Source organism: Bos taurus, chromosome 21 (genome assembly GCF_002263795.3).
Source record: "Bos taurus isolate L1 Dominette 01449 registration number 42190680 breed Hereford chromosome 21, ARS-UCD2.0, whole genome shotgun sequence".
Classification (NCBI taxonomy): Eukaryota; Metazoa; Chordata; class Mammalia; order Artiodactyla; family Bovidae; genus Bos; species Bos taurus.
Window position 1 is genome coordinate 68617186 of NC_037348.1, and position 26225 is coordinate 68643410.

Consider the following 26225-nt stretch of genomic DNA (forward strand, 5'->3'; position numbering starts at 1 on the left):
ATCTCATCACTTCCAGGAATCAGAATCAAATCCAGAAGGGCTCTCTCTGGAGAGGAATCAGTTTTCCACCAAACCACGCTGTGGTTCCCTGCCCCTGTGTGGGTCCCCCACAGGCCTTGGTGTGCTGCCCTCGGGGAGGGCTACACAGACTGACTCCACCTGCGGAGAGTTCTTCCTGATACTCCCTATCCTCCTCCTCCATCTCCAGGACCAAAAGGCTGGTGTGTGTGTGTGTGTGTGTGTGTGTGTGTGTGTGTGTTCACACTCCGTTGTGTCTGACTCTTTGCAACCCCCAGGACTGTAGCCTGCCAGACTCCTCTGTCCGCGGGATTTCCCAGGCAAGAATAATGGAGCAGGTTGCCATTTCCTTCTCCAGGGGATCTTCCCAAGCCAGGGATGAAACCCATGACTCTGGAGATTCCAGCCTTGGCAGGCAAGTTCTTTACCACCAGCGCCCCCTGGGAAGCCGGGACTGCGAAGGGTGGGCTCTATTCAGCCCTGGAGGGGGTCCCCTCGGGCTTCTGGACAGTGTGAGTGGACCAGCTGGGGTCTCTGCCTGCCTCGCCTTCCAGGGCAGAAGACCCCAGGCATGGTCTACGGTGCTGGGTCGGGGGAGCACCAGGGCCTGTGGGGAGGGCCACCCACCCTCCGCTCGGGGGTCCTCGGGCGCCACCGTCGGTGAGGCCCATGGCCTTCGTGCCACAAGCTACAGCGACTCAAAACGCCCCGGGCCACTGGGGCGGCTGGGACCTGTCCCCAGTACCTGCCCCTTGGGGGCCTGCCCCGCCACTCCCCTGCGGGGACAGGTACAGGCCCGACCCTGCGGCGAGTGCCCGCCCCCCAGGCCCCGCCCCGCCGGCCCGCCAGTCCCCTCGGAGCCTGGGTGGCGGGCATGGCGCGCGCGGCGGGGCCGGAGCGGCGGCTCCTGGCCGTCTACACCGGCGGCACCATCGGCATGCGGAGCGAGCGCGGCGGTGAGTGGGGCGGGCGCCCGGCTCGGGGTGGGGGGCGAGGTGGGGGTCGTGCTCCCGCCGGCCGGCATTTGACCCGTCCTGACCCCCGCTCCGGTGGGCACCCAGCGCCTCCCCCTCGCTGCCGCCGGCTCCTCTCTGCCCGAGCCTGGGGGGCGTCGCTCCTGTTGGACCCTGTCCCTGCACAGATGGGCTGGTGGGCAGGTGTTCAAGGGCTGTCCGGGCCTCTCACTCCGGACACCAGGGGCTGCAGGGCGACCCCGGCCACTCCCTGCTGTCCCTGGCCGGCCCGCCGGCTCTGGGCAGTGCTCACTGGCACCAGGAGACCTGGCGGAGACCTGGCGGTCGAGTTCCCTCTCCCCTGCCCTGGGGCTCTGACAGGATTTGGGTCAGGGAGGGGTGACTGCTGGGCGGGGGAGGGCCTGAGTAGGGGGGCGCCGGGCCCGCATGACCCCGGGGCAGGGGTGCCCCCAGGCCGGGCAGAGCACCCGGGGAGCCTGCAGGGGTGGGCAGGGCACCGCACTCACCCCTGGAGTGTTGTAGCGTGGCCTCCACGTGGGCCCCGGGTCCTGGCTGTGGGGGTGCTTGCCCTCCAGGAGGGGCCCAGACAGCCCTTCAGCCTCAGCCTGGAACCTTGCCCCGCACTCTGGAGCGGGGGCGCTGGCCCTCTTCCGCCTACGTCCCGCGGGCCCCCTCCCCAGCCCTCGGCTGCTCCCTGTGCCCCCAGGTCCCCCGCGGGCCTCACTCCTGGGGCCGCCCCACCCTGCCCTGGGGTGTCCTCCTACTTGGAGCTCTCCCAGCTCCCCAGGGCCCTCCCCTTCCCTCAGAACCAGCTGTGCCCCGCCACAACCCCCAGGGCCAACAGAGCATCCTCCACGCCCCCCACCCCCGCCACCACGCAGTTCCCCTGAAGCAGCTACTCAGATGCCACGGGCCCTTTCTCGCCAGCACCTGCTTCCCGTCCTCCGTCCCTGTTAACGCCCCCCTCCCCAAGCCCCGCCAGTTCACAGATGGTTCCAGGCACCATCTATGCTGGGTCCCAGGGCTCAGACCCCCAGAGAGCCCTGTCCAGGGGGGCTTTCCACATCCCTCCGTACCCTGGGGGTCACTCCTCCTGGGCTGCAGGGCTGGGGCAGAGAGAGGGGAGCGGGCAGGCTCTGCCGGCGTCCTCAGATGGCCCTGACCCATCCCGGTCGCTGCCCAGCCCCCCAGGCTTGGCACTTGGCCAGCTGTGATGCCTGTGATCCCATTGAGCTCAGCTCATGGGTGTCGAGGGTCCGGGCTGAAGGGACTAGGGGGACTCTGACCGTGACCCCATCTGCACTGCGTTCTGTGCCCCCCATCACCGCCCCCGCCACCCGGACGCCCACGGCTCACTCCCACAGGCCCTGCATTTGCCAAAGAGCTGACAAATCCCCTTGTCTGGAAGGGGCTCTAGAAAAATGGAGTGTGGTGGCAGTGACTTCCAGGCAAGCCCGTCTCCCAAGATCCCGAAGGGCAGCGCCCCGGAGCCGGGAAGGAGCGGGTGGGGGAAGAAGGGCAAAGGGGGCGCGTGGAGGACGCAGGCCTGGGGCGTGGGGACCCCGCTCCGAGCCCCGCTGGAGGCCGGGCGCCCAGCTGCTCCAGGCCCTGCCTGCCCGGGGATTCCGGTTGCGGGGTCAATAATTAACCCGCCTGGCTCTGCGGGTGCGGGCCACCGGCTCCTGTGGCTGTTTGGATTCTCACTGTTGGGAGTATTTCAAGCGCCTGCTGGTAAACAGTGGCCTGCCAGGCACGCGAGCCCTGCCAAAGGTCAGGATGCTGAGGGGAGGGCAAGGCCGCGGCGGCTGGGGACAGCCCTCGCCCTCCCCCTCTCTGAGATCAGAGATGATGTCACTGGTCAAGGGGCATCGTGAACCTGAGATCAGTTGATGAGGCAAGCCCAGGGTCAGCAGCACCCCGGCCGGAGACCCCGACGCCCCGGGCGCCCTCTGTGGGCCCGGCTCCCGGCGGGCGGAGCCTCGGGGTCTGCGGGGGCCAGGACCTCCAGGAGGCCACAGGAGGAGGCCAGCCTGATCCTGAGAGGCAGTGCCCACGGCTTCTCCTGCCCTTGGCCTGGACGCCCTTCCCGGAACAGGCTGCCGTGCGCCTGTCCTTGGGGCAGACCGGCCCTTACAGGGGAACTTGTCTGTGGGGCCGCTGCCCGTGACCAGCTCCCCGCCTGTACAGCAGGGAGACGAGACCCGGTGCAGCCGCTTCTGCTTGCGGAGGGCCTGAAGCTTGGGGGCCCTTGTTAAGAAAAAGAATCTGAATCAGAATTAGATGTGAAAGCAGGTGTTTGCTTACTAGTTGTTTTGTTTTTGCTGCACTGCGCGGCAGATGGGATCTTAGTCCCCTGACCAGGAATCGAACCTGCGCCCCCTGCGGGGGAAGTCTTAACCTTTGGACAGCCAGGGAAGTTTCCCAACCCCCAACCCCCTCCCCGCTTTTTTTTTTTTTTTTTTTGGTAACAGGTGTTTACTTCAATTGATGAAGGAAATAACTTCCCGTTCTTAAAAGCCAATAATATTACAAAATCCAAAAATATATTTTTTATTTGTTGACTTCCTGACACTCTCACCGCCGTTTCCCCTACACCTTTGGCTGCTTTGTATGATGATGTGTCCGCAGAGCTTTGCCCCGGGAGAATAGAATGGAAGCAGAGGATGGCCTCCTCTCGGGCCATCCCACTGGCCCTGGGGTGGGGTGTTCCCGGAAGTCAGGGCCCCCCGCGCCCACCCCCGCCCACTGCTGGCCCTGGGGTGGGATGTTCCCGGAAGTCAGGGCCCCCCGCGCCCACCCCCCGAGTCCGCCAGCAGTGGCCTGGCTCTGGGGTGGTAGTGACCATGCGCACCACCCGCCCCGTTCGTGGATCCTCAGATTTCCACGGCCATCCCCAAAGGCCACCCACTGCAGAGGAGCTGGCACAGACAGTGGTTGGGGAGCCTCCTGCACCTGCCCTGACCCGAGACCCCAAACCAGGGCCTCAGACAGCAGGAGGGCCCTCTGGAGACCTCCCCAATCCGGGCCAGCTCTGCTCTATCCTTCCTCCGCCCTCCCCTCTGGGCGTCAAGCCCTCTCACAAGGACGCAGATGGAGGCCAGGAGCCAGCATCATCTCCTGAACTCACGCCCACAGAGGGTTGCCTCTCCGTCCTGGGGCTCAGGTGGGGACATCCACGGGCCATCTTGTCCCCTGCTGCAGGTGGGTGGGCGGCCCTGGGCCTCCCTCAATGCCCAGGTCTGAAGTCGGGGCCTCCCCCCAGCAGCAGGGCCGGCCAGTCCAGAGCTTTGTGCAGCAGCTGCGTGTCCCGGCCAGCCTCCAGCATCTTGGGAGGGTCTCACACTGATGTTCCCTGAGCCACGTTGCTTCTGCAGCAAAGTGTATGGAGCCCCCACGGGGGCTTCCTGGGTGGAAGACGGGGTGGCTATTCCAGGTGCCCCTTCCCCGAGGTATCCTTCTCTGGCTGGGGAGACAGCACCCTGAACTCTGAGGCCGTGCTCCCTGCGGGGCTGGCAGGAGCTGGGCCTGGGGTTTAGCAGGTGGACGTGTGGAGAGGGCGCTGGGGCGGGAAGCCCAGCCCAGAGTCTGTGGCTTCTGGCCCCCAAACATTGCTGGTTTGGTTCCCTGGGTTTGTTCAGATTTGTTCCTCGGTGGGCGAGGCCAGGGAAGCCGAGCCCTGCCCCGAGCTGCAGGGTGGGGACAGGGCATCAGTGAGCTGGAGGCAGGGTGGGGGGGCGGGTCTGATGCTGGGCCCACGACCCCAAGGAAAGGAGCGCATGGCCGGACTCACATCTGGGGAGAGATCCTGGCCGCCAGCCTGAGGAGGAAACACATGCCCAAGAAGGGGCTGGGGTGGGTGGGTGGGGTGAGGGTGGGGGGTGCGGGCGGGGCAGGTGTCGGGCTCCGCAGAGGGGAAGAGGCACAGGCCAGGTCAGAGAGATTCAGTGTCAGGACCCACCGGCCGTTGCGGGGTCCCCCAGCCGGGGGTATGGGCTGGGAAGGCTCCTGGTTGTTACTGGCATGAACTTGAGTTCTGCCAGCCGCCGGGTGAGCCTGGACCAGACCTGCTCCAGCACCTCCAGGAAGATCACAACCCCCAACCCCCGAACTCACCCCACACCCCACCTCCAGACTGAGATAATGAAGGGTGCTGTTTAAGCTGCTAAGCTTGGGGCACTTGTTGCACAGCAGCAGGAGGCCGATACACCTGGCAGAGGGCGGAGGCTGGGAGCCAGGTCTCCACCACCGTGCCCGTTGCCCCTGGTCCTGGAGGTCTTAGGCGTTTCAGCCAAAGAAGCTTTTCTGGAGTGGGCGGGGGGCGGGGGGCGTGTTGTCCTTGCTGCTGCGTCCGGGTGTCCAGCACGGCCAGGCATGTGGGCGATGCCCAGCAGAACCTCAGTGAGGAGGACTCAGCCTACCTGCCCCAGGTCGCAGAGCTTGCAGGGAGCAGGATGGGACAAGAGGCCAGGGCCTGGATGCAAATATTCCTTTGGGAGCCTCTGCTGAGGAAGAGGTTTGTTTCCAGGAGACACTTGGGGCTTCTTAGGCTTTTCTTAGGACATGTGCCGTTTCTGCCCAGTGCCTCCTTAGACGCGTGCTTCTGGCCAGGGAAGGAGAAGGGGTAACCTGGGTGAGTGTGGCAAGGGCGCCAGGACCTGGACATCAAGGAGGGCTTCCTGGAGGTGGTGCCCTGTGCCTGGAGGGGGAGCATCTGCAGGGTGAGAAGGGGTGCAGAGCGGAGGCAGAGGCCTGTGTCCTGGGCAGAATGGTGCGGATATTCTGGGAAGTCGGGGAGAGGGGTGCTGTGTGTGTGTGTGTTGTGAGCCTCGCTGGGGCCTTGGGCTCGTCTGGAGGTGGAGGTGTTAGCCAGGATGCGGCCGGAGCCCCGGGCGGACCCCTGGGCTGTCTCGGGGAGAGCGGTGGCCCAGGCTCCGGGCAGTGGTCCGTACTTGCCAGGGCCCTGGGACGGCTGCAGCCTGAGCCCCCAGTCTGACTCCCTCAGGGCCAGAGCTCACCCGCAGCGCCCAGCCCCCGTCCTGCTCGGCGCCTGGCCCCCAGCGAGGAGCAGCGGGGGGGCCCTGGTGGTGGCTGCCAGCCCCTGACCCCCACCCGCCTCCCTGCAGTGCTCGTCCCCGGGAGGGGCCTGGCTGCAGTTCTGAAGATGCTGCCCATGTTCCATGACGAGGAGCACGCCCGGGCCCGCGGCCTCCCCGAGGACACCCTGGTGCTGCCGTGAGTGGGCGCTCCCCTGGGTCCTGGGCACGGACGACAGCCAGCTGTCATGGGGTGGGGGGGTCACCCTGAGCCTGGCCCCTGCCAGGCCGGCTTAGCGGGCTGTGGCTTCTTGGGGTGTCCACAGCGAGTTGCTGGAGGGCACAGCCCCGCTTTGGTGGCTTTAGAACTGACTGCAGTCCCCTTTAAAGTCCCTCAGGGGAGGCAGGGGCTGGCCCTGGGGTCCCCCCACCCCCAGAAAGGTCCTGCTTCCCAGGTCGGGGCCCAGCCTGCCCGGTGCTCTTCCCTGCTGGGTGCTGACCCCTCCTGCCAGTGGCCCTGCTCCTGGGGGTGTCCTGGTTCACTTCCTGCCTTGGAGCAGCCCTTCCCAGGGACCATGGTCCTTGTTCCTGCAGCCTCAGGCGGAAGCGGGGGCCGTGGAGGTGCAGGGCCCAAGGCCACGGCCCTGGGTGCCCGACTGGGCAGAGGGAACTGGGCTGCCGATGGAGGGGGTGCTGAGTGAGAGCCTGCCGTCCGCACCCCCTCAGGCCGGCCAGCCCCGACCAGAGGGTCATCTACACAGTGCTGGAGTGCCAGCCCCTCTTTGACTCCAGTGACATGACCATCACCGAGTGGGTGCAGATCGCCCAGACCATCGAGGTGACCAGGGAGTGTGGGGAGGGCTGGGGGGAAGGGGCGGGGGCCTGGCGGTGAAGGTGGGTCTGGGAGGAGGCACATGGGGGGTCCCACCTCAGCGGTGCAGCCCCACGACCCTCTTTCCTGCATCCTGGAGGGGCGCGTCGAGGCCCACGCCCACCTGTCCGGTGAGGAAGTGGCCCAGGTGGCTCTCAATTTGAAAACGTAGCTTTTCCCAGTCTGTGTCCTGCACGGAGACGTGAGACACCTCTGCGGACTGACAGCTCCATGCCTGGCCCACTCTGCTCTGTCTGCCCCGAGCCCACCCTGGAGTGCAGTCTTAGTGGGTTTAGGGCTCGTGGTTTAGAGCACCGAGCAGACGTCTTACCTGCAGCCAGAGCGTCCCACCCGCATCAGCTCTCCTCTCCATCCTCCCACCCCACCAGCGCCAGCCCCAGCTACTGCCTCCCGGGGTGGGGGCCCTCCTGGCCCATTTCTTACCTTCCCCCCTTAAGAAACCCTGCTCCCCAGAGAGAGGCTTGTCACTGAGGCACCCTTCCTGGCAGCCGGGGGCTGGCCCCAGGGGCGCCAGGCCTGGCCCCTGTCTCTGGATGTTTGCAGCTGTGTCTGGGGCAGTCTCCCTGGTCTCTGGCCAGCAGCACCCACAGTTGGGGCCTGATGGCTTTTCTGAGCATCTAGGACTGCTGTTCAGTTCAGTTCAGTTCAGTCGTTCGGTCGTGTCCGACTCTTTGTGACCCCATGAACCGCAGCACACCAGGCCTCCCTGTCCTTCACCAACTCCTGGAGTTCACGCAAACCCATGTCCATCAAGTCGGTGATGCCATCCAACCATCTCATCCTCTGTCGTCCCCTTCTCCTCCCGCCTTCAATCTTTTCCAGCATCAGGGTCTTTTCCAATGAGTCAGTTCTTCGCATCAGGTGGGCAAAGTGTTGGAGTCTCAGCTTCAGCATCAGTCCCTCCAGTGAATTTTCAGCACTGATTCCTTTAGGATGGACTGGTTGGACCTCCGTGCAGTCCAAGGGACTCTCAAGAGTCTTTTCCAACCACTGTTCAAAAGCATCAATTCTTCGTCCTGCTGTCCAGCCACAGGCAATTGCCTGGTGTGGCCAGCAGAGGGCGGGCCAGTCCACCACGTGTCTCTGCTCCTATGCAGCTCTGAGCCCCGCCTGGCTTGGTCTCTTGATGGGCTTCAAGAGAGGTCCCCGGGGCCCCATGGTTCCGGGTGCCATGCTCCTCGCAACCACAGCCCAGGCCAACTGCCTCCTGAGGCCTTGGCTGCTCCCACGGAGGCGGTGGCTGGGGGGTGTCCCTGCAGAGCTGGCCTGCGTGCCAGGGGGGCCTTCTGACTCCCTGGAGGGGCTGTGCCCATGCCTGCTGTCCGCACCCTGCCCACCTCCGACATCTCATCTTCCAGCGCGGGCTGTGCCTCGTGTCTGTTGCTTGTGCGCATGCCTGGCCCTCCCACTGGACCGAGAGGCTGGTGGGCTTCCTCGCCCCACAGCCCCTGCTGCCCTCAGGGGCAGTGGTCATTCAGCAAGGGGCCCTCCGGAGCACTGAGCTGGGCCCGGCACTTTCGTCCAGCTGACGGTGTGCTCAGGAGCCCAGGTCGGGCATTGCTCGGGGAATCTTTCCACCCCGGCATCAACATGCCTGGAGACCCCTGCCAAGATCTCTCGGGGCCAAGGGGTGTCACTAGGAGACCCCCAGGGGTTCAGGGGAGGAGGCTGTCCTGGAAGAGAGCAGAGCACAGGGGCAGGGGCTCCGTTCCCTGTGGGCCTCCCCGGCTGGCAGTGACTGGGGCCCGCCCGCGCGTCCCTGAGTTCCGCCAGCTGTGTGTGGGGGCACCAGCACCTGCTCCCAGGAGCTGGGCGGCCTGAGCTGGCCGCCGCCCCTGCAGAGCCACTACGCGCGGTACGACGGCTTTGTGGTCATCCACGGCACTGACACCATGGCCTTCGCCGCCTCCGTGCTCTCCTTCGTGCTGGAGAACCTGCAGAAAACCGTCATCCTCACCGGGGCCCAGGTACCTCCCCGGGCGCCCGCTGGGCAGAGGCCGCGTGGATCGGGGCCTTCCCAGGCCACAGGGTCATTGAGAGGGCAGGTGGGTCCCTGGCTCCATGCCCGGTCTTGCGGGTCCTGGTGGTTCCGCTTGGCCAGTGCCCAATCAGCGCCGGGCTCCTGCCTGCTGCCAGCCTGCGGCCCTGCTTTGTCTTCTCCTCCCCCCACTCTGGCCCCGGTGGGACGCTCCTGCTATCGCCAGGGCAGATGAGGCGCAGAAGCCGGGCAGCCGGCCCACGTCCACAGGCCCTATGAGCACCCAGGACAGTGGCTCAGCCTAGGGTGGTTCCATTGGAGGCCTTGGGGGCCCCTCCCCAGCCGACCCCTCTGCCCATGCCGTGGCAGTCCAGCCCTTTTCTGCCTTCCTGGTAGATGTGGGGGAGCTGGGTACAGGCCAGCCACTGCTGGGGCACCGGCCCCACAGCAGATCTGGGGCAGGTCTGTGACCCGGTGCTCGGAGGCCCCGCCTGAAGCTGCTTGCCCTCGCCTGCACCTGCGGTCAGCCCCCAGCTCCCCTCTGCCTGCCCGGCCCAGGCACTGGCTTGGGCAGTGTGAGGGCCTGGCCTCGGTGCCCTGGGGGCCAGGGGGCTGGGCTGAGCAGTGACGGGTCCCAGGGCATCGTGTGCTGCCTGAGCCTGGGGACTGGCCAGCACCCGGCAGGGGGCACGGGGGTCTGGGGGGAGCAGAGGGGGCTGGGCCGGGCTGGAGGAGCACGGTCAGCAGGTGCGGCCCCTAGGCCTGAGCCTGCCCCGGCCTCTCCCCAGGTGCCCATCCACGCCCTGTGGAATGACGGCCGGGAGAACCTGCTGGGCGCCCTGCTGCTGGCCGGCCAGTACGTGATCCCCGAGGTACCGCCTCCTCCTGTGAGCGGGGCGGGGTCTGGGGTGCAGCGCGGGGTGGGGGCTGGCGCCTTCCCTGGGGGATGCAGGTGAGGGGGCCGGCAGGGCTAAAGCTCCGTGTTTCACCTTGAGCATGAGCTACACCCTCACCATAGAGAAAATGGGAAAGCAGCGGGCAGTGGGAGCCTGTGCCCGCGCCCCACCCCAGACACCTGCGGCTGGCGGCGCGGGGGGCTTTCCTGGGCTCTGCGTGTGTGTGATGTACATCTATCTAACCTGTCCCGTGCTGAGGACGTGGTGTATGTGTCCATCTACATCACATACACGTGAACGTGTGTGAGCTTCCGTAGAAACAGGCCATTCGGGGTGTGGTTTTGGGACCCCCTCTGGTGCCTCTGCACCTTGCTCTGCCACAGAGACATTTCCCAGACCCTCCCTCACGTCTCAGGGGAGGGGAGGAACCTGGGAGGCGGCCCGCTGTGGGGAGGAGCTTCACGAGTACCATTCACAGCCCCCGCCCCAGAACAGCTCCAGAGTGGGGTCGGGGTGCCTGGTGGGTGAGGTGAAGCTTGGGGGCGGCCCGGGCTCCCCGTGCTGAGCTGCGGCCCCTCCTGCCCCGCAGGTCTGCCTGTTCTTCCAGAATCAGCTGTTTCGGGGCAACCGGGTGACCAAAGTGGACGCGCGCAGGTTCGCGGCCTTCTGCTCCCCCAACCTGCCGCCTCTGGCCACCGTGGGCGCTGACGTCACGAGTAAGCGAGCAGGGCCCACAGCGGGGGCGTCCGCCTGGGGTCGTGTCCTGCCGTAGCTGCTGTGGGGCCTGTGGGCGGCCCTGGGTTGGGGAGCGCAGCCCTCAACTCTGCGGAGAACCCGGGGTGGGGGGCCGCTCAGAATACGGACATCCCCAGGTCACCCTGGCTCAGAGCCAGGCTGTGTGGGGGCCAGCCTCTTGGGTGCCCCGCCCCAGCCACGGGGCCCCAGGCCCAGGAGTCCCTCAGTGGCCTCGTGGGGACGTGGTTCCAGTGGAGTGACCGAATCCTGGGGACCTTCAGGGGAGTCTCTGCCCCAGCACCCCTTCCTGGGACTGTCTGATGCCTCCAGCTGTGGGTGGGTCCTGAGAACTCCCCCTGAGGCCCCCACGCTTGCCCTGGGGAGGAGAAGATCTCTGCCAGGTGGCTGTGGGCCACAGCGGGTGGGGCGGGGAGACCACTGGGTCAGAACTGCACACCGAGAAGGAAGGGACATGCCGGGAGGGGTTGCGGCCCGAGTCCTGAGTCCATTCCCGGGTCTTAGCCTGCATTTCCCTCCCCCTGCCCACCCACCCTGCTTGTCCGCATGCCCTGGAGGTTGGGGAGGCCCAGAGCACGTCTGTGTGTCTGAGGTGTGTGTGTAGCATTGCTGGGGTCTGGGGGTCAGGCAGGGGGCACGTGCTTGCTGAGGGGGAGAGTCAGGAAGGCTTCCTGGAGGAGGTGGCGCGTGGGCTAGTGCTGGTGGATGGATCCGCCTCCGGGCTGTGCTGAGTGGTGGCGCTCAGCCCCTCCTGCCTCAGTGCCAACCAGCTGAGGAAGGAAGAATGGGCACGAAGGTGGGGCGGCCGCTGTGCAGGCCTGCCTGCCCCGTGGGGCTGAGTCACTCCTGGTCTGGGGCTCAGAGGGGAGCTTCCGGGACGTGGCCCGCTAAAGGGTGCAGAGGAGTTCGCCCTGGATCCTGGGCCTTTGCTGGGGCCACGCCAAGCCCATGCCGGCCTCGAAGCACAGGGCACGCTGGTGCAAGTGGCTGGGTGGGTGAGTGGCTGATGCTGGCCCTGAGGGGTGAGACGTGGACCCTCCACGCCTGTGATCCCGGGAGGAGCGTGTCCTCCGGCCCGGTGCAAGGGTGCCCATGTGGTGTCAAGGGCCCAGGCCAGTCCCAGTACAGGTGCTGAGAAACGCCAGGCTTTGCCCAGGCCAGGCCCGGTGGAGCCCCTCACTGCTTTCTGCTGCATTTCCCGGCCCTCTGTGAGGCCGGGGCTCAGGAGGGGCTGAGCTGTGCCGGGAGGGGAGCACGGGGTTCTGCCCCCCACGCTGGTCCCGACACCCCCCCGCCAAGTGGCCACGGCACGTGTGGTCACCCGGGTCTCCAGGAGCCCTAGGTCCTCTCGGAGCAGAAACCCCGGCCCTGAGGAGGGGGAGTCAGGCCTCCAGGCTGTGGCCAGTGGGGCCCCGGTGGCTGCAGGGGACTCGGAACCACCGTCCCCCAGTACACCGGGTTTGGCCGCATCGACCTGAGGCCACGGTCAGGACTGAGCGGGACCCCGCCCGGCCGCGGTGGGCCTCACACCGCCTCCCTTCCCTCTCGGCCCCTCTGCACGTGGGGCAGCGTCCCTCGGTGTTTGGCAGGCCCAAGTGGAAGGACTCGGGGTCCCGTGGGCTCTCAGGGTATGGGCTAGTCGTGTGGTGGGTGTGGGCCCTCTTTGTCTCCGCAAACCCTCCTCTGCAGCCAGAACTCCTGGGCCCCGCCCTAAAGTAAAGGACATCACTCCCTGCTGCTGCCGCCGCCACCCTTCTTCTGACCACCCCCAGCCCCCCCGACACTCAGCTCCCTCCTCTCCCACCCCCAGCCCCCCCAACACTCAGCTCCCTCCTCTCCCACCCCCAGCCCCCCCCAACACTCAGCTCCCTCCTCTCCCACCCCCAGCCCCCCCAACACTCAGCTCCCTCCTCTCCCACCCCCAGCCCCCCCAACACTCAGCTCCCTCCTCTCCCACCCCCAGCCCCCCCGACACTCAGCTCCCTCCTCTCCCACCCCCAGCCCCCCCGACACTCAGCTCCCTCCTCTCCCACCCCCAGCCCCCCCGACACTCAGCTCCCTCCTCTCCCACCCCCAGCCCCCCCGACACTCAGCTCCCTCCTCTCCCACCCCCAGCTCCCCCCCAACACTCAGCTCCCTCCTCTCCCACCCCCAGCTCCCCCCAACACTCAGCTCCCTCCTCTCCCACCCCCAGCCCCCCCAACACTCAGCTCCCTCCTCTCCCACCCCCAGCCCCCCCAACACTCAGCTCCCTCCTCTCCCACCCCCAGCTCCCCCCCAACACTCAGCTCCCTCCTCTCCCACCCCCAGCTCCCCCCCAACACTCAGCTCCCTCCTCTCCCACCCCCAGCCCCCCCCAACACTCAGCTACCTCCTCTCCCACCCCCAGCCCCCCCCCAACACTCAGCTCCCTCCTCTCCCACCCCCAGCCCCCCCCCAACACTCAGCTCCCTCCTCTCCCACCCCCAGCTCCCCCCAACACTCAGCTCCCTCCTCTCCCACTCCCAGCTCCCCCCCAACACTCAGCTCCCTCCTCTCCCACCCCCAGCTCCCCCCCCGACACTCAGCTCCCTCCTCTCCCACCCCCAGCTCCCCCCCACTCCCAGCTCTCTGTGAAAGGGCAGCGTGTCTCTGGAATATTCCTTGGTTTATTATCAGCTATTACTTTTGATTTGCAAAGATGGGCACAATAAAGGACAGAAATGGTATGGACCTAACAGAAGCAGAAGATATTAAGAGGTGGCAAGAATACACAGAAGAACTCTACACGACCCAGATAATCACGATGGTGTGATCGTCCACCTAGAGCCAGACATCCTGGAAGGTGAAGTCAAGTGGGCCTTAGGAAGCATCACTATGAACAAAGCTAGTGGAGGTGATGGCATTCCAGTTGAGCTATTTCAAATCCTAAAAGATGATGATGTTAAAATGTTACACTCAATATGTTAGCAATTTTGGAAAATTCAGCAGTGGCCACAGGACTGGAAAAGGTCAGTTTTCATTCCAATCCCAAAGAAAGGCAATGCCAAAGAATGATCAAACTACCGCACAATTGCACTCATCTCACACGCTAGCAAAGTAATGCTCAAAATTCTCCAAGTCAGCCTTCAACAGTACATGAACCAAGAACTTTCACAGGTTCAAGCTGGATTTAGAAAAGGCAGAGGAACTAGAGATCAAATTGCCAACATCTGGTGGATCATTGAAAAGGTAAGAGAGTTCCAGAAAAACATCTACTTCTGCTTTATTGACTATGCCGAAGCCTCTGACTGTGTGGGTCACAATAAACTGTGGAAAATTCTGAAAGAGATGGGAATACCAGAACACCTGACCTGCCTCTTGAGAAATCTGTATGCAGGTCAAGAAGCAACAGAACCGGACATGGAACAACGGACTGGTTGTTCCCCATTGGTTCCAAGTGGGGAAAGGAGTTCGTCAAGGCTGTCTATTGTCACCCTGCTTATTTAACTTCTATGCAGAGCACATCATGTGAAATGCTTATTTAACTTCTATGCAGAGTACATCATGTGAAACGCTGGGCTGGCTGAAGCACAGGCTGGAATCAAGATTGCCAGGAGAAATATCAATAACCTCAGATATGCAGATGACACCACCCTTATGGCAGAGATTGAAGAGGAACTAAAGAGCCTCTTGAAGAAAGTGAAAGAGGAGAGTGAAAAAGCTGGCTTAAAACTCAACATTCAAAAAACAAGGATCATGGCATCCAGTCCCAATCCCTCCATGGCAAATAGATGGCGAAACAATGGAAACAGTGACAGACTTTATTTTGGGGGGCTCCAAAATCACTGCAGATGGTGACTGCAGCCATGAAATTAAAAGATGCTTGCTCCTTGGAAGAAAAGTTATGACCAACCTAGGTAACATATTAAAAAGCAGAGACATTACTTTGCCAACAAAGGTCCATCTAGTCAAAGCTATGGTTTTTCCAGTAGTCATATATGGATTGGAGAGTTGGACTATAAAGAAAGCTGAGCACCGATGAATTGATGCTTTCGAGCTGTGGTGTTGGGAGAAGACTCTTGAGGGTCCCTTGGACTGCAAGGAGACCCAACCAGTCCATCCTAAAGGAGATCAGTCCTGAATGATTGGAAGCACTGATACTGAAGCTGAAACTCCAATACTTTGGCCACCTGAAGCGAAGAACCGACTCATTGGGAAAGACCCTGATGCTGGGAAAGACTGAAGGCGGGAGGAGAAGGGGACGACAGAGGATGAGATGGTTGGATGGCATCACCGACTCGATGGACATGAGTTTGAGCAAATCCGGGAGTAGTTGGTGATGGACAGGGAGGCCTGGAGTGCTGCAGTCTATGGGGTGGCAAAGAGTCGGACACAACTGAGCGACTGAACTGACTGAGCATTCCTCTGGTGGAAACAGCAGGAGGCAGGCAGGCTTACACCCGCCACAGGACGGGCTGTTGGAGGAGCCCTGGTGGGGGTCCTGGAGCCCCTATTCCCCTCTGAGTTCTGCACCTGACTCTGGGCAGCCTCTCAAGCCCCTTCCCGCTCTGGGCCTGGTTTCCCTGGGCTGGATGAAGGGGTCTCCTTGGCACCTGCTTCCTCCACAGCCTCTCGAGGGGTCTTGGCACCCACCCTCTGCCTGCTTGAGGGGCCAAGAGGATGGATGGGACTCGGGCTCAATGCCATGCTCCTGAGGGTCAGAGGCCAGGCTTGCTGCCCAGACCTCCGCCCCTGTGCCCCGCCCGTGGGCGCAGCAGGAGGGCGGGGTGGCTCCGGCGATGTGGTCCCTACGGAGCTGCCATCTCTAGGTCCATGGCGAGCCTAAGGCCTGGGGGTTCTCTGGGTGGCGGGCACTGACCCTCAGGCACTGCTGCTCCACTCTCCTCGGGGCTCAGGAGCCGGAAACCTGCCCTGGGTGTGGGGAGCGGGCCGGGCTCAGGTTACTCCTGAGACTTTGGGGTGAATGAGATGGAGGTTTCCCCAGAGGTTTGGGATCCTGAAGACTCACTCGTTCATTCATGGACCTGCTGGGCTCCGGGCCCAGCGGGCGCCCTGCAAGGGGCCCGTGAGTTTGGCTGGTCAGAGGCTGCTGCCCAGACTGCTCGTGGGACCTGGGACCCCGGATCCTGGGGCCCCGCGCCCTGCCCGCTTGCCATTGCAGCAGCCGTGCCCTCGTCTGGGAGGCCCTACCCCCGAGCCACCCCCCCAACTCCCCTGCAGGGTCCTCCTGCCCCCTGGATCCCATCCCATCCCTGGGCTGGCTCAGGCTGGGTTGCGCCCATTGGCTGAGCGAGCTGAAGGGGGGCAGGGGAGGGGGCTTCAGAGGCGCCCGGGGGAGGCGGGGCCTGGCTGTGGCCCCAGATAGCCTAATTCTACTCTTGGTCCGTCTGTCCCCGCAGTCAGCCAGGAGCTGGTGCGCAGAGTCCGCGGGCAGGGCCGGCTGGTGGTGCACAGCAGCATGGAGCGGAACGTGGGCCTGCTGCGCCTCTACCCCGGGATCCCCGCCTCCCTGGTAGGGACCCCGCCTCCCTGGTGGCACCCCAGCGCTTCACTCCATGGGGGCTATTGGGCCGTCAGGGCAGGAACAGCATCGTCCAGCAGTGGGCCCCAGACTCCAGTCTGCTGGTTCCTGGGAGCTGCCAGGAATAGGTGAACTTTTACCTTTGGCTTCTACCTGGAGAGGAGGAGGGAGCTGATGGTGGTTCTGATGAGGGCTGAAGGCTCTGGGAAGACCCTTCAGAGTCCCTTGGACAGCAAGGAGATCCAACCAGTACATCCTCAAGGAAATCAGTTCTGAATATTCATTGGAAGGACTGCTGCTGAAGCTGAAACTCCAATATCTTGGCCACCTGATGTGAAGAGCTGACTCATTGGAAAAGGCCCTGATGCTGGGAAAGATTGAAGGCGGGAGGAGACGGGGACGATAGAGGATGAGATAGCTGAATGGCATCACTGACTCGATGGACATGAGTTTGAACAAGCTCCGGGAGTTGGTGAAGGACCGGGAGGCCTGGTGTGCTGCAGTCCATGGGGTCGCAAAGAATCGGACATGATTGAGCGACTGGGCTGAACTGAAGGCTCTGATGGGGACACAGCCAGGGGGCTGGACCCTTAGCACAGGCCAACAGCTCAGCCTCAGCGTGCCCTGAGCTCAGTGTGTCCAGCTGCAGCGCCCGTCCCCGCCCGCCGGCTTGCTGGGAGCATCACCTGTCGTGTGTCAGAGCTTCGGGCCGGATGGAGGGCCAGGAGGGCGGTGGGTGGCCCAGCTGGGGTGGGATCCCTGCCCTCGTTGGGGCCCCTGACGGCCCCTTCTCATGTCCGGCCGGCTCCCTGTGACCTCTGACCTGTCTCCACAGTGTTCATGGCCCTAATGCTCAGGAGGGGACGGGGGTCACTCAGGGAAGATGTGAAGGGGAGCGAGGTGGACAGCCCCCGCTGCCCGTGTTTGGTGGAAGCGAGTCCCCGCCTCCCGCCCCCACAGGTCCGGGCCTTCCTGCAGCCCCCCATGAAGGGCGTGGTCATGGAGACCTTCGGCTCCGGGAACGGGCCCACCAAGCCCGACCTGCTTCAGGAGCTGCGGGCGGCGGCCGAGCGTGGCCTGATCATCGTCAACTGCACCCACTGCCTCCAGGGTGCCGTCACCTCCGACTACGGAGCCGGCATGGTGGGCGCAGGGGGTGCCAGGGCCTGGGGCGGGGGCAGGGGCGAGCCCTGGCCACCCGCCTCCTTCACGGTCCACCCGCACCCCCGCCCCTCCAGGCCTTGAGCGGCTCTGGGACCGTGTCAGGCTTCGACATGACGTCTGAGGCAGCACTGGCCAAGCTGTCCTATGTGCTGGGCCTGCCGGGGCTGAGCCTGGATGGCAGGAAGGAGGTGTGTGTGCCTCCAGCGGGGACCGCGCCCCTCGGCTCGAGTGTGGTGGGTGGGCCCAGCCCGGGGATTATGTGCCTGGGCTTTGCGGGGGGCTGGAAGTGGCCTCCCCGTCACCTCCCCCAAGCCCCACACCGCCCCACACTCTCTTGGGGAGCCCCACACCCCACACTCTTTCTTGGGGAGCCCCAGGTCCGCCCTGCTTTCAGGGTATCCCCACCCCAGTGCTTCCCCGGCTGGCCCCTCCGGCTGGGCAGAGGCCACCAGGGCCCAGGGAGACCCTAAGCTGGAGGCTGGAGGGTGGGCTGAGCTGCTGTGGGGACCTGGCTGGGTCAGGCTCTGGGCCCCAGGACGGAGCCTGATGGAGGCATTTCCGGTCTGGGGGCACCCTCTGCTGGGGGCTGGGGGTGCCTGGCCCGCCTGGTGGGTCTGGACTGCTGGGTCCAGGCTCTGGTGAGCTGCCCGGCTCTTTCTGTGTGTATCCCCCTTCCCCGCCCCATCTGCCCCAGCTGCTGGCCAGGGACCTGCGCGGGGAGATGACGCCGCCCACTGTGGACGAGCCCCGGCCCTCTCTGCGGGGTGGTGTGCTGGGGCGCGGGGTCGCCCAGCTCCTCAGTCTGAGACAGGTGCAGCGTGGGTAGGGGCCCCGGGGGACGGGAGTGGAACAACCCCAGGCACAGCCTGCTTCTGAGCCAAGGGCGGGGGGCAGGCAGGGCTCAGGGCAGCAGCCGAGGAGGCTGGCAGGGATTCGCCGGCGGGCATCCAGAGGGGTCTGGAAGGGGCTGGGTGGTCCAGAGGGGCGCTTGCAGCGTGTACGCAGCGTGCAGACCATGGTGCTCACCTGATGGAACAGCCCAGGGCCGGCAGGGTCAGCTGGGGCGAGAGGGCGGTCTGCTCCAAGGTCTCCCCAGAGGAGGGGCCAGACCGGGGCCCCTTCCCTTCTCCGCCAGGGTGCCTGGGCCTGGGAAGGAGCTGAGGGCTGGCTTTTGGGCCTGGGTTGTGGGACTCAAGCTGAGCCAGGCTCCCGGCCGTGACTGGGACCTCCTGGTGACCCCCCTCACCGCCCTGCCTCTGGGCAAAGTGTACAGACCCGGTACGGGGGCACCGCGTCTGGTTGCTGCCCCGGGGCCCACCGTGGGCCTCAGTGTCCCCCCTGTGGAGTGAGCGTGGGGACAGGACTGTCCGGGAGGGCAGTGGGGGAATGGGCAGCAGCCACGTGTGTACGGCGGGGGCCTCGGGGAGGGGGCAGGGGTCCGAGGTGCTGCTGCCTGCCTCTGCAGGAGGCCGATGAGGTGTGGGACGCCCTGGTGCCCAGCCTGGCCTGTGCCGCGGCCTACGTGGGTGACCTGGAGGCCCTGCAGGTGCTGGTAGAGCTGGTGAGTCTCTCATCCACCCTTGGGGACCAGCCTGGCCACACAGGGCCCGGGGGTGGGCTGGATCTCCTTTCCCGGGGTCTGCTCCCCTTACTGCAGTCGACGGGGCCTCGTGGCTCTGCTGGGATGTCCCTTCCCCGTGGCCTTTCCTCGGTGGGTGACGGGCCCCTATGTCCCCCCAGGGCAGTGACCGGAGCCTGGAGGACTTCAGTGGCCAAACCCCACTGCATGCGGCCGCCCGGGCTGGCCAGGCTGGGGCCGTCACCATGCTGCTGCAGAGAGGGCTGGACGTGAACGCCCGGGACAAGGGCGGCCTCAGCCCCCTGCTGCTGGCCGTGGGGGGCAGGTATTTGACGGCGGGCACTGTGGTGGGGGTGCAGGCACGGGCGCTGCCCGGGGCCGGGCCTGGACAGAGCTGCCTCCGGGGGGCCTTCGGTGTGCCCGTGGTCACATGGCTTCCCCAGGCAGAGCCAGGGGGCACCGAAGACACCTGCTTCCCGGAGCCTCACCCCTTCCGGCCTGGGCCCTCGGTACCAACAGTGACCCTGCCGGTCGTGGGCAGGGCCCAGACTGGGAGGACTCCTCGGGGCAGGGTGGTTAGGGAGGGCTTCCTGGAGGTGACTTCTGAGCTGAGCACTCCAGGTCCAGCAAGACCCTGGCAGGGAATTTCTAACAAGAAAAGCAGAAGAGGCCTCGTGTGTTCCCTGCACCCTCTGCCTGAAGGGCTGGCACGAGGGCGAAGGGGGAAGCCCTCCGCCCAGCACTGGGGCGAAGCAGGCTGCAGAGCAGCTTGCATAGTGCCAGGTGGGCAGGGTGGGCACAGGTGCCCTAGGGAGTGAACTCAGCATGCCTGATATTCGGGGGGTGGTCCCCCAAGCTGGCCCTGTCTGACAAACCCTGGCTTTTTAAGGCAGGTCCCCAACCTGAGTGTTTCTGGGGAGGTTTCCCACCTCCCCTCCACAGGTAGAGACTTGCCGAGCCGAGTCCTTACTGAGGCCCTGGCGCCCTGAGCAGTGGGTTTGGGCACTTGATGCCCAGTTCCTTCTGAGGGTCAGAGGGCACCAAGGCCAGAGGCCAGGGCCACCCGGAGGGGTCACACGTGCTGCGGGATGGCCCCTGGCAGGGCTGGTTGTGTGAGGATTGGCACGAGCTGGAGGTCACCCCTCAGGAGCCAGGGCCTTGGGCACTGAGCCCAGCCCATGGGGCAGGCAGGGGCCAGCATGAGGGCGGAGGTGTGGGCATCCGGCTGGCGGACACACGTCCTGTGTCCTCTGCTGGGGTGGGGGTCTCCTCCCCTCCGCCCAGGCCCTCCTGGCCTCTCTCCGAGGGTCAGCCTCACCTGCTCTGCTGGCCCATGGGGACTCGCAGCGGCCGGGCACGTGGGGGGCCTGGAGGCCGCCTGGCCTCTCCCTCTAGGGGCTTAGGTCCCTCAGAGGCCGGGCAGTGCTGCCCTGCCCTCCCCTCCCTCTGTCCAGCCGCCCAGAGCTGTCACGCACATGATGCTGAACGCCTGTGTGAGTGTGCGTCTGGGAACTTTCCTTCCCGGCGTCTTTGCTGTTGAGTCGCTCAGTCGTGCCCGACTCTTGGCGACCCCATGGACTGCATGCCCTCCTTCCCTGTCCTTCACCCCCATCCTGCTTAGTCTGCTCCTGCTGATAGCTGAGCTCTGTGTGGCGTCTGTGGCAGGCCCCGCGCCCCTCCCCAGGGGCTCTCAGCCTGTGGGAACCCGGCTTGTTGCTGGGGATTTTCTGAGTCTCATGGAGACTCCAAGCCACCAACCTCTTCAGGTTGGCCCTGGGCTGGGGCGCCTTGTAGCAGCCCCCGCTTCCTGGGGGCATCAAAGGTTCTCAGAACAGGCCTGGCAGTGGGCAGAGGGGTGGGGTGCCTGTGGGGTGTGCCCGCGGCACCCAGGCCAGGCTGATTTGGCTGCAGACTCCAGGCTGCCCGTCCTGGGGTGTGGGTGGGTAGTGCGGTGAGCTCACCCCATCGTGGCCCCACCCCCTCGTCCTGGCCGCTGTCACAACACCTCCCCCACTTCCCAAACCGGTCTCACCCCCAAGAGGGCCCTGCTGTGCCCTGGGGTGGGGGGTGGCCCCACCCTGGAAGGTTCTGGGCTGGAGGGGGGGTGCCAAGCCTGTGGGACTCCCCATCCTCCCCAGGCTCCCCAGAAGTGGGGTGACTGCAGTTGATGGTCCTCCCCCGGCCCCGGCTCTCTGTTCTCCTGCCTCACTGAGCTTCACCCCCACCCTGCGAACCCCATGGAGGCTCACCCCGCACGCGGGGCTCAGGCTAGGTGCCCCTGGACGCCTGCAGTCATCTGGGCCCCGCTGCGGGCCAGCCTGTCCCCGCGTTCTCTGTTGGTATCTCCTCACCACCCCACCCTCAAGGGCAGAGCACGGGCCCAGTGGACTCAGTCTCTGCAGACTCCCCGAGCGTGTGCGAGCTCCACAGGGCGGTCTCCCAGGCTGGGCCTTCCCGGTGCCCACAGCCGTGCCCTCGGGTGGGCCTGGGCCTTGAGCTGCTCGGCCTGGGCTGAGCCCCAGCGTGGTTCTGAGTGCGTCCGGTGAGGGTGGGCTCCCGGTCCTGGCCTGCTGGCATCTGGCAGATGCTGCCTTGGGCAGGTGGTCACCCCGCTGTTTCTCACGGCAGGCATAGGGATGTCATTGGGCTGCTGCGGGCAGCTGGGGCCTGCCTGTCCCCCCAGGAGCTGGAGGACTCGGGGACGGAGCTGTGCCGGTGAGGCTCGCAGGCGCACCTGTGCTTCCTGGGACATGATGGGGCCTGGGGCTCCGAGGTGGAAACCAAGCACTGGGGAGGGATGGTGGGCTTGGAGGGGGAGCTTCACACGGGGAGAGCCCGCCCTGCCCTCCGTCTGCACCAGCTGGGCCCTTGGAGCCCTTGGGAGTAGGGGGTGGGCAGGCGGCAGCCCAAGGTCCTCTGCCCCCCAGGCCCTCCCTGTGGGGTGGCCTCCCCAGTGCCCACCAGCTCCTCCCACGTCCAGCCTGGGGTGCGGCGGGCCAGGCCGGAGGCCTCTAGGTAGGGAGGAAGCAAGGAGGGTCTTGGGGAAAAGGAGGTGGAGGCAGGAGAGGCCGGAGCACCAGCAGAAGCCAGGTCGGGAGGCTGGGAGCGGCACTGAAGTCAGAGCCCCCAGGGTGGGTGACTGGGGTTGCGTCTCAGGCTGAGTAGGTGGTTGGTGGAGGGTGGCTGCCTGCTCACCAGGACGAGGACCTGAAGCTCTGGCCCCCTGGGTCCCTGCAAGCCAGCCTCTCCCCAGCCCCCCTGCCTTGGTTCCAGCGAGGTCTCACCCAGCCCAGGGGGTCCCCATCCTGTACAGAGTGGGGTGCACAGACCCCACGGGTCCCCAGTCTCGGCCCCTCCCCCCTGGAGTTCAGTGTCCCCGAGTGGATGGATCCTGCTGACTTTTCAGCGATGACAGGGCTGGGGGGAGGGGGGTGTGACCTGCGGTGACGGGACCCAGGCAGGAAGGGCTTGGCTCTGGAGGGACTCCTGGGTTGACCCGGCTCAGGTGGGCCTTGACGACTCCTCAATTGACAGCCGGGGAGGCAGGTGGAGGGGCAGGGACAGGTCCCATGGGAGCAGATCATCCAACCTGAGCTGCTTGGCTGGCTTGAGGGGGCCCTTGACCAGCTCCCCAAGAAGCAACTGTGTGGGAACCAGTGCGAGAGGCCTGGGGCCAGGTCCGAGGGCTGCTGGCGGTGCGTCAGCGTGATTCACCTTAGAGACGACCCCGTGCCCTGTGGGGGGGCGCTGCTGCTGTGGGCTCCTGACTCAGAGGAAGTACTGGGGGTCGGCCCTGCCCTCCCCGCAGCCAGCTGGCACCCCTGGCGTGGCCCCCTCCCCGTGGCTCCCGGTCCTAGGCTGGGGGGGTGGTGCCTCTGAGAGCAGGGGGAAGGGAGAGGGCCGCCCCTCGGTGCCCCCACCTCTCCAGGGCAGGCAGGCCCAGATCCGCTCCTGGCCAGCCCGCTGGTCCAGAGCCCCCCACCCCGGGCCCCCATGTGACGCTCTTTCCACCACTGGGCTGCCTCTGACTTTCCTCCCGCCCCCACAGGCCCCGCCCGGGGAGAGCTATGTTGTGAAAGATGAAACTGGCAGGCGGTGCTCAGCGTGTGTGCACGTGCACCCGTGTGTGTGTGTGTGTGTGTGTGTGTGTGTGTGTGTGTGTACCCTCGACCTGAGTCACAGCCACCCCCACAGGTGTAGACACCAGAGTCCAGGCTGCTGGCCGGCCCCGGGGACCCTGGTCACTGCTGGGTCAGCTGTTCAGGGCTGGCTTTGCAAGAGAGCCGGTGGGCAGATGGCCGGGCACCCAGGAGTCCGCAACGGCTCCCCCTCCTCCCCTCCCCCTCCCAGGCTGGCGTCCAGGGCAGACTGTGAGGGCCTGCGGGCGTGGGGGCAGGCAGGGGCCGACCTGAGGCAGCCCGGGTATGATGGGCGCAGCGCGCTGCACGTCGTGAGTGCCCCCGGTGCCCTCTCTGGGACCACCTCCTCCAGGAAGCCCTCCCTGACTGCGCCACCGGCTCCCCCTTCCCAAAATGCCCAACCCCTGCCCTCCTTGCAGAGGCATTCCATATGCGGGAACTGTGGGTTGGGGAGGGGGCTATCCCTTCTCTTGTCCCAGGCCCCCCCCCCACCCACCAGGGTCCAGAGCTGTGGGAACAAGGAGGGGTGGAGGAGACACGGGGTCCTCGATGCATGGGTGGGAGCCCCCCCCGGTGCAGGGGTGTTCAGGACCAGCCTGCTGGTCCACCCGCCTGAGGCAGCCCCCCAACACACCCCACAGGCAGAGGTAGCTGGGAACCTGGAAGTGGTGGCCCTCCTGCAGAACCTTCGGGGTGGGGCTGGTGACCAGGCTCCAGGCCCAGTAAGTCCCCTACTCGCTGTGGTCAGGCGCTGGTGGGGACGGTGTCCTGGGGGCAGGGCTCACCCTATGAGGGGAGCTGCAGTCTCTGGACGGAGGGCTTCCCAGAGGGATGGCCAAGCTCAGACCCACACTCCATCCGGCCAGGCCACCCCACAGGGCAGCTGGCCACAGCCCTGGAGGCCCGGCCATGGCCAGGAATCTCCCAAGCCTGGAGGGACCCTGCTGGGCCCGTCCTGCCCAACCTGCACCCGCCCGGACCCCAGCACCCACTGGGCCGGGTGGACGGCGCTCCCGGCTGGCTCCCTGCCCCCACCCCATCAGCTGGCCTACTGGAAGATTCTCCCTCTGGTTGGCTTTGCTCAGGTCCTTGGGTCCCTCCCTCGTGAAAGGCTGGGCCCCACTGACAGGTGCCCAGGCTTGTCTGTCTGCCCTGCCCCCATGCAGTACCTGGGCCTCCACTCCTTCTCCAGAGACCTACCTTTTCCAGGAAGTGCTGCCTGGTGTCTAACCTGAAGCTCTCCTGCTGCGGCGTGAGCTGTTCCTTCCTGTTGAGACCTGCTGGAGGGACGGAGCCACCCGGCACCCCCGGCCCTGACCATGCTGTACACCCCCAGCCTCTGCCCCCTGCCCCCCACCCTGCTGTGGAAACTGCTTCCCATTCTGTGTCCAGGACACAGCCTGAAGGACGTCGTTGGGGAGAGTGGCCATAAAGTCCTTCTGAGGACCGTTCTCCCCCACCAGCCTGGCTCCAGTGGGTCTGTCTGGTCCCGGGACCGTGGGGTTTTGTGTGGGGTGTCAGGCCTCAGGCTCTGCGTCAAAGGGCAGTGTTTTCGGCACCCTGGGGTGAGGGAACCACTGCCAATCCTGCCCGAGGAGGTGGCAGGGTGAGCGAGTATTGGGCCCCCACGAGGGGTGGGCAGGCCAGGCCCTCTGGCCCACACAGCCTCTGCCCCAGGCCCTCCCCTCCCAGTCCTCGTCTGGGAGCTTGGGGTCACCCCTACAGGCACACCCCACCCACGTCCGCTCTGCCAAGCACACCACACAGAGACTATCTCTCTGGTCCTCCCCGGCCCTCCTGTCTGGCTTTCACGGGGGCTTCTGCCGCCCACGGGCCCCTTGGCTGCGCTCACTCCAGGCCCACCCCAGGGAGGCAGAGAGGGCGGCCTGCGCCGGTCCTCGCTGTGACAGCCTGGGTGGGAGGCAGCTCCAAGCCTGTGGGCCAGGCGGGGCAGGCCACGGTGGGGTGCGGCTCTCCGAGGCCCGGCCAGGGCTGAAGTCAGGTGTCTGGACCCCAGGCCTCCTCTCTGGCCCTCGGTCTGGTGGGACAAGGATGCACCCTTGATCCTGGGCTGGCCCAAGGTCTCACTTCCCCATTCCAGCCCCTGAGCCCCTCCTGCTGAGCCTGAGGAACCATGGAGGCCACCCCTGGCCCGCTCTAAGCACCCACATTGTCTGTGTGGGCCCTGGGCTAGGGGCTCAGGAAGCCGCTGAGCCCAGCCCGTGGTCATGTGCTCTGTAGTTTTGGGGTAAAAGTGTGACCCCAAAGGGCTTTCCCTTGGCACCCACCACGCAGCCTTCTCTCGGTGGGGCCGGGCTGGGGGCGGCTCCACCCGCACCCCCAGGCTTCTCAGCCCGGTTCCCAGGCCCGGGCTGGCACCACGGCTGGCACCATTCCAGATCTCGCCCAGACACGGGTGTGCCTGAGCCTTGCACAACCAGGTGACACCACATGGGGAGCGTGGTGGGGCCGGGGAGCCTCTGCCCCACACTTGGCGAAGGCCGGGGGCGGGGCTTCGGGGGGCTTGGGGGGCCCTGCAGTGGCCCGGGGGCTGGAACCCCCAGAAGGCTGGGGGTGGGCAGCAGGACCACTGCACAAGAGCTTGGAGGCCCCCTTCCATGTCCCAGGGCTGGCGGCGCCCGGCACACAGCCGCTTTGACTGCTTCCAAGGGGATGGGAACAGCTCAGAGCCTTTGCTTCTCCCAGGCCCCGAGGAGCTGGGCTGTGAGAGCTGTGGTTGGATCCCCTGGTGCCTCGGTCCCTGAGCGGGAGCCGCCCTGCCCCCTAGAAATGCCCACGGAGCCTGGGGCCCCAGGGGGAGCCGCTGCGCGGGCTTCTCGACAGGTGGGTCACTGAGGGCCGGGGGGAGGCTTCCGCCTGCTGGGAGGCTGCCCACCGCTCTGCACTCCCGGTCCTGTGGGACGAGGGGGTTGCCCTGAGGGTCACCTGCCTGGGGGCACTGGCCCACCTTCCCTATTTACAGCAAGAAAGCAAGGCCCAGGCCTGTGCTCAGGGTCCCAGGCTGGCACGTGGCAGAGCTGGGCTATGAGCTTGCTGGCACCTCTTGTGGGTGGTGGGAGGTGAGGGAGGGCGGGGTACCCGTGGGAGGCGCCGGAGCCCCTCGGGGTCTCAGAGCTGCATGGCTCACGTCTGTGATTTCACTGGTGGGGCTCCAGCTCCTGACAGCGCTTCCCCAGTCACCGCGATCTCAGTGTTATCGCTGGCCAACATCTCGCTCTCATTTAGGCCATTATCCACATTTATCCAGCATCTGCCATCCTAAAATCAGGCAGGAA

At 65.7% G+C, this 26225-nt stretch overlaps 1 protein-coding gene across 2 annotated transcripts; it reads left to right on the forward strand.

Annotated features, from left to right (window-relative positions):
- The first annotated feature begins 879 nt into the window (after positions 1-879).
- ASPG (asparaginase) lies at positions 880-24253 on the forward strand. 2 transcript variants are annotated; one of them, NM_001305013.2, is made up of 16 exons: positions 893-974; positions 6116-6224; positions 6752-6863; positions 8759-8884; positions 9684-9767; positions 10381-10507; positions 15926-16038; positions 17008-17190; positions 17286-17399; positions 17906-18022; positions 18677-18772; positions 18952-19115; positions 21419-21505; positions 23141-23240; positions 23571-23651; positions 24139-24253. In NM_001305013.2, exons 1-16 carry the CDS (start codon positions 893-895, stop codon positions 24157-24159), a joined length of 1716 nt encoding a protein of 571 aa, NP_001291942.1. In that variant the 3' UTR covers positions 24160-24253. The 2 variants fall into 2 exon arrangements, with proteins under 2 accessions (XP_059734948.1, NP_001291942.1); XM_059878965.1 differs by lacking the exon at positions 21419-21505 and having other exon boundaries at positions 880-974.
- Positions 24254-26225: the final 1972 nt, after the last annotated feature.

Coding starts and splice junctions, on each gene's coding strand:
- ASPG (NM_001305013.2), top strand. CDS start 893: ATGGCGCGCGCGGCGGGGCCGGAGCGGCGGCTCCTGGCCGTCTACACC. Junction 8,885..9,683: donor TCATCCTCACCGGGGCCCAG/GTACCTCCCCGG, acceptor GCCTCTCCCCAG/GTGCCCATCCACGCCCTGTG. Junction 17,191..17,285: donor CCGACTACGGAGCCGGCATG/GTGGGCGCAGGG, acceptor CCGCCCCTCCAG/GCCTTGAGCGGCTCTGGGAC.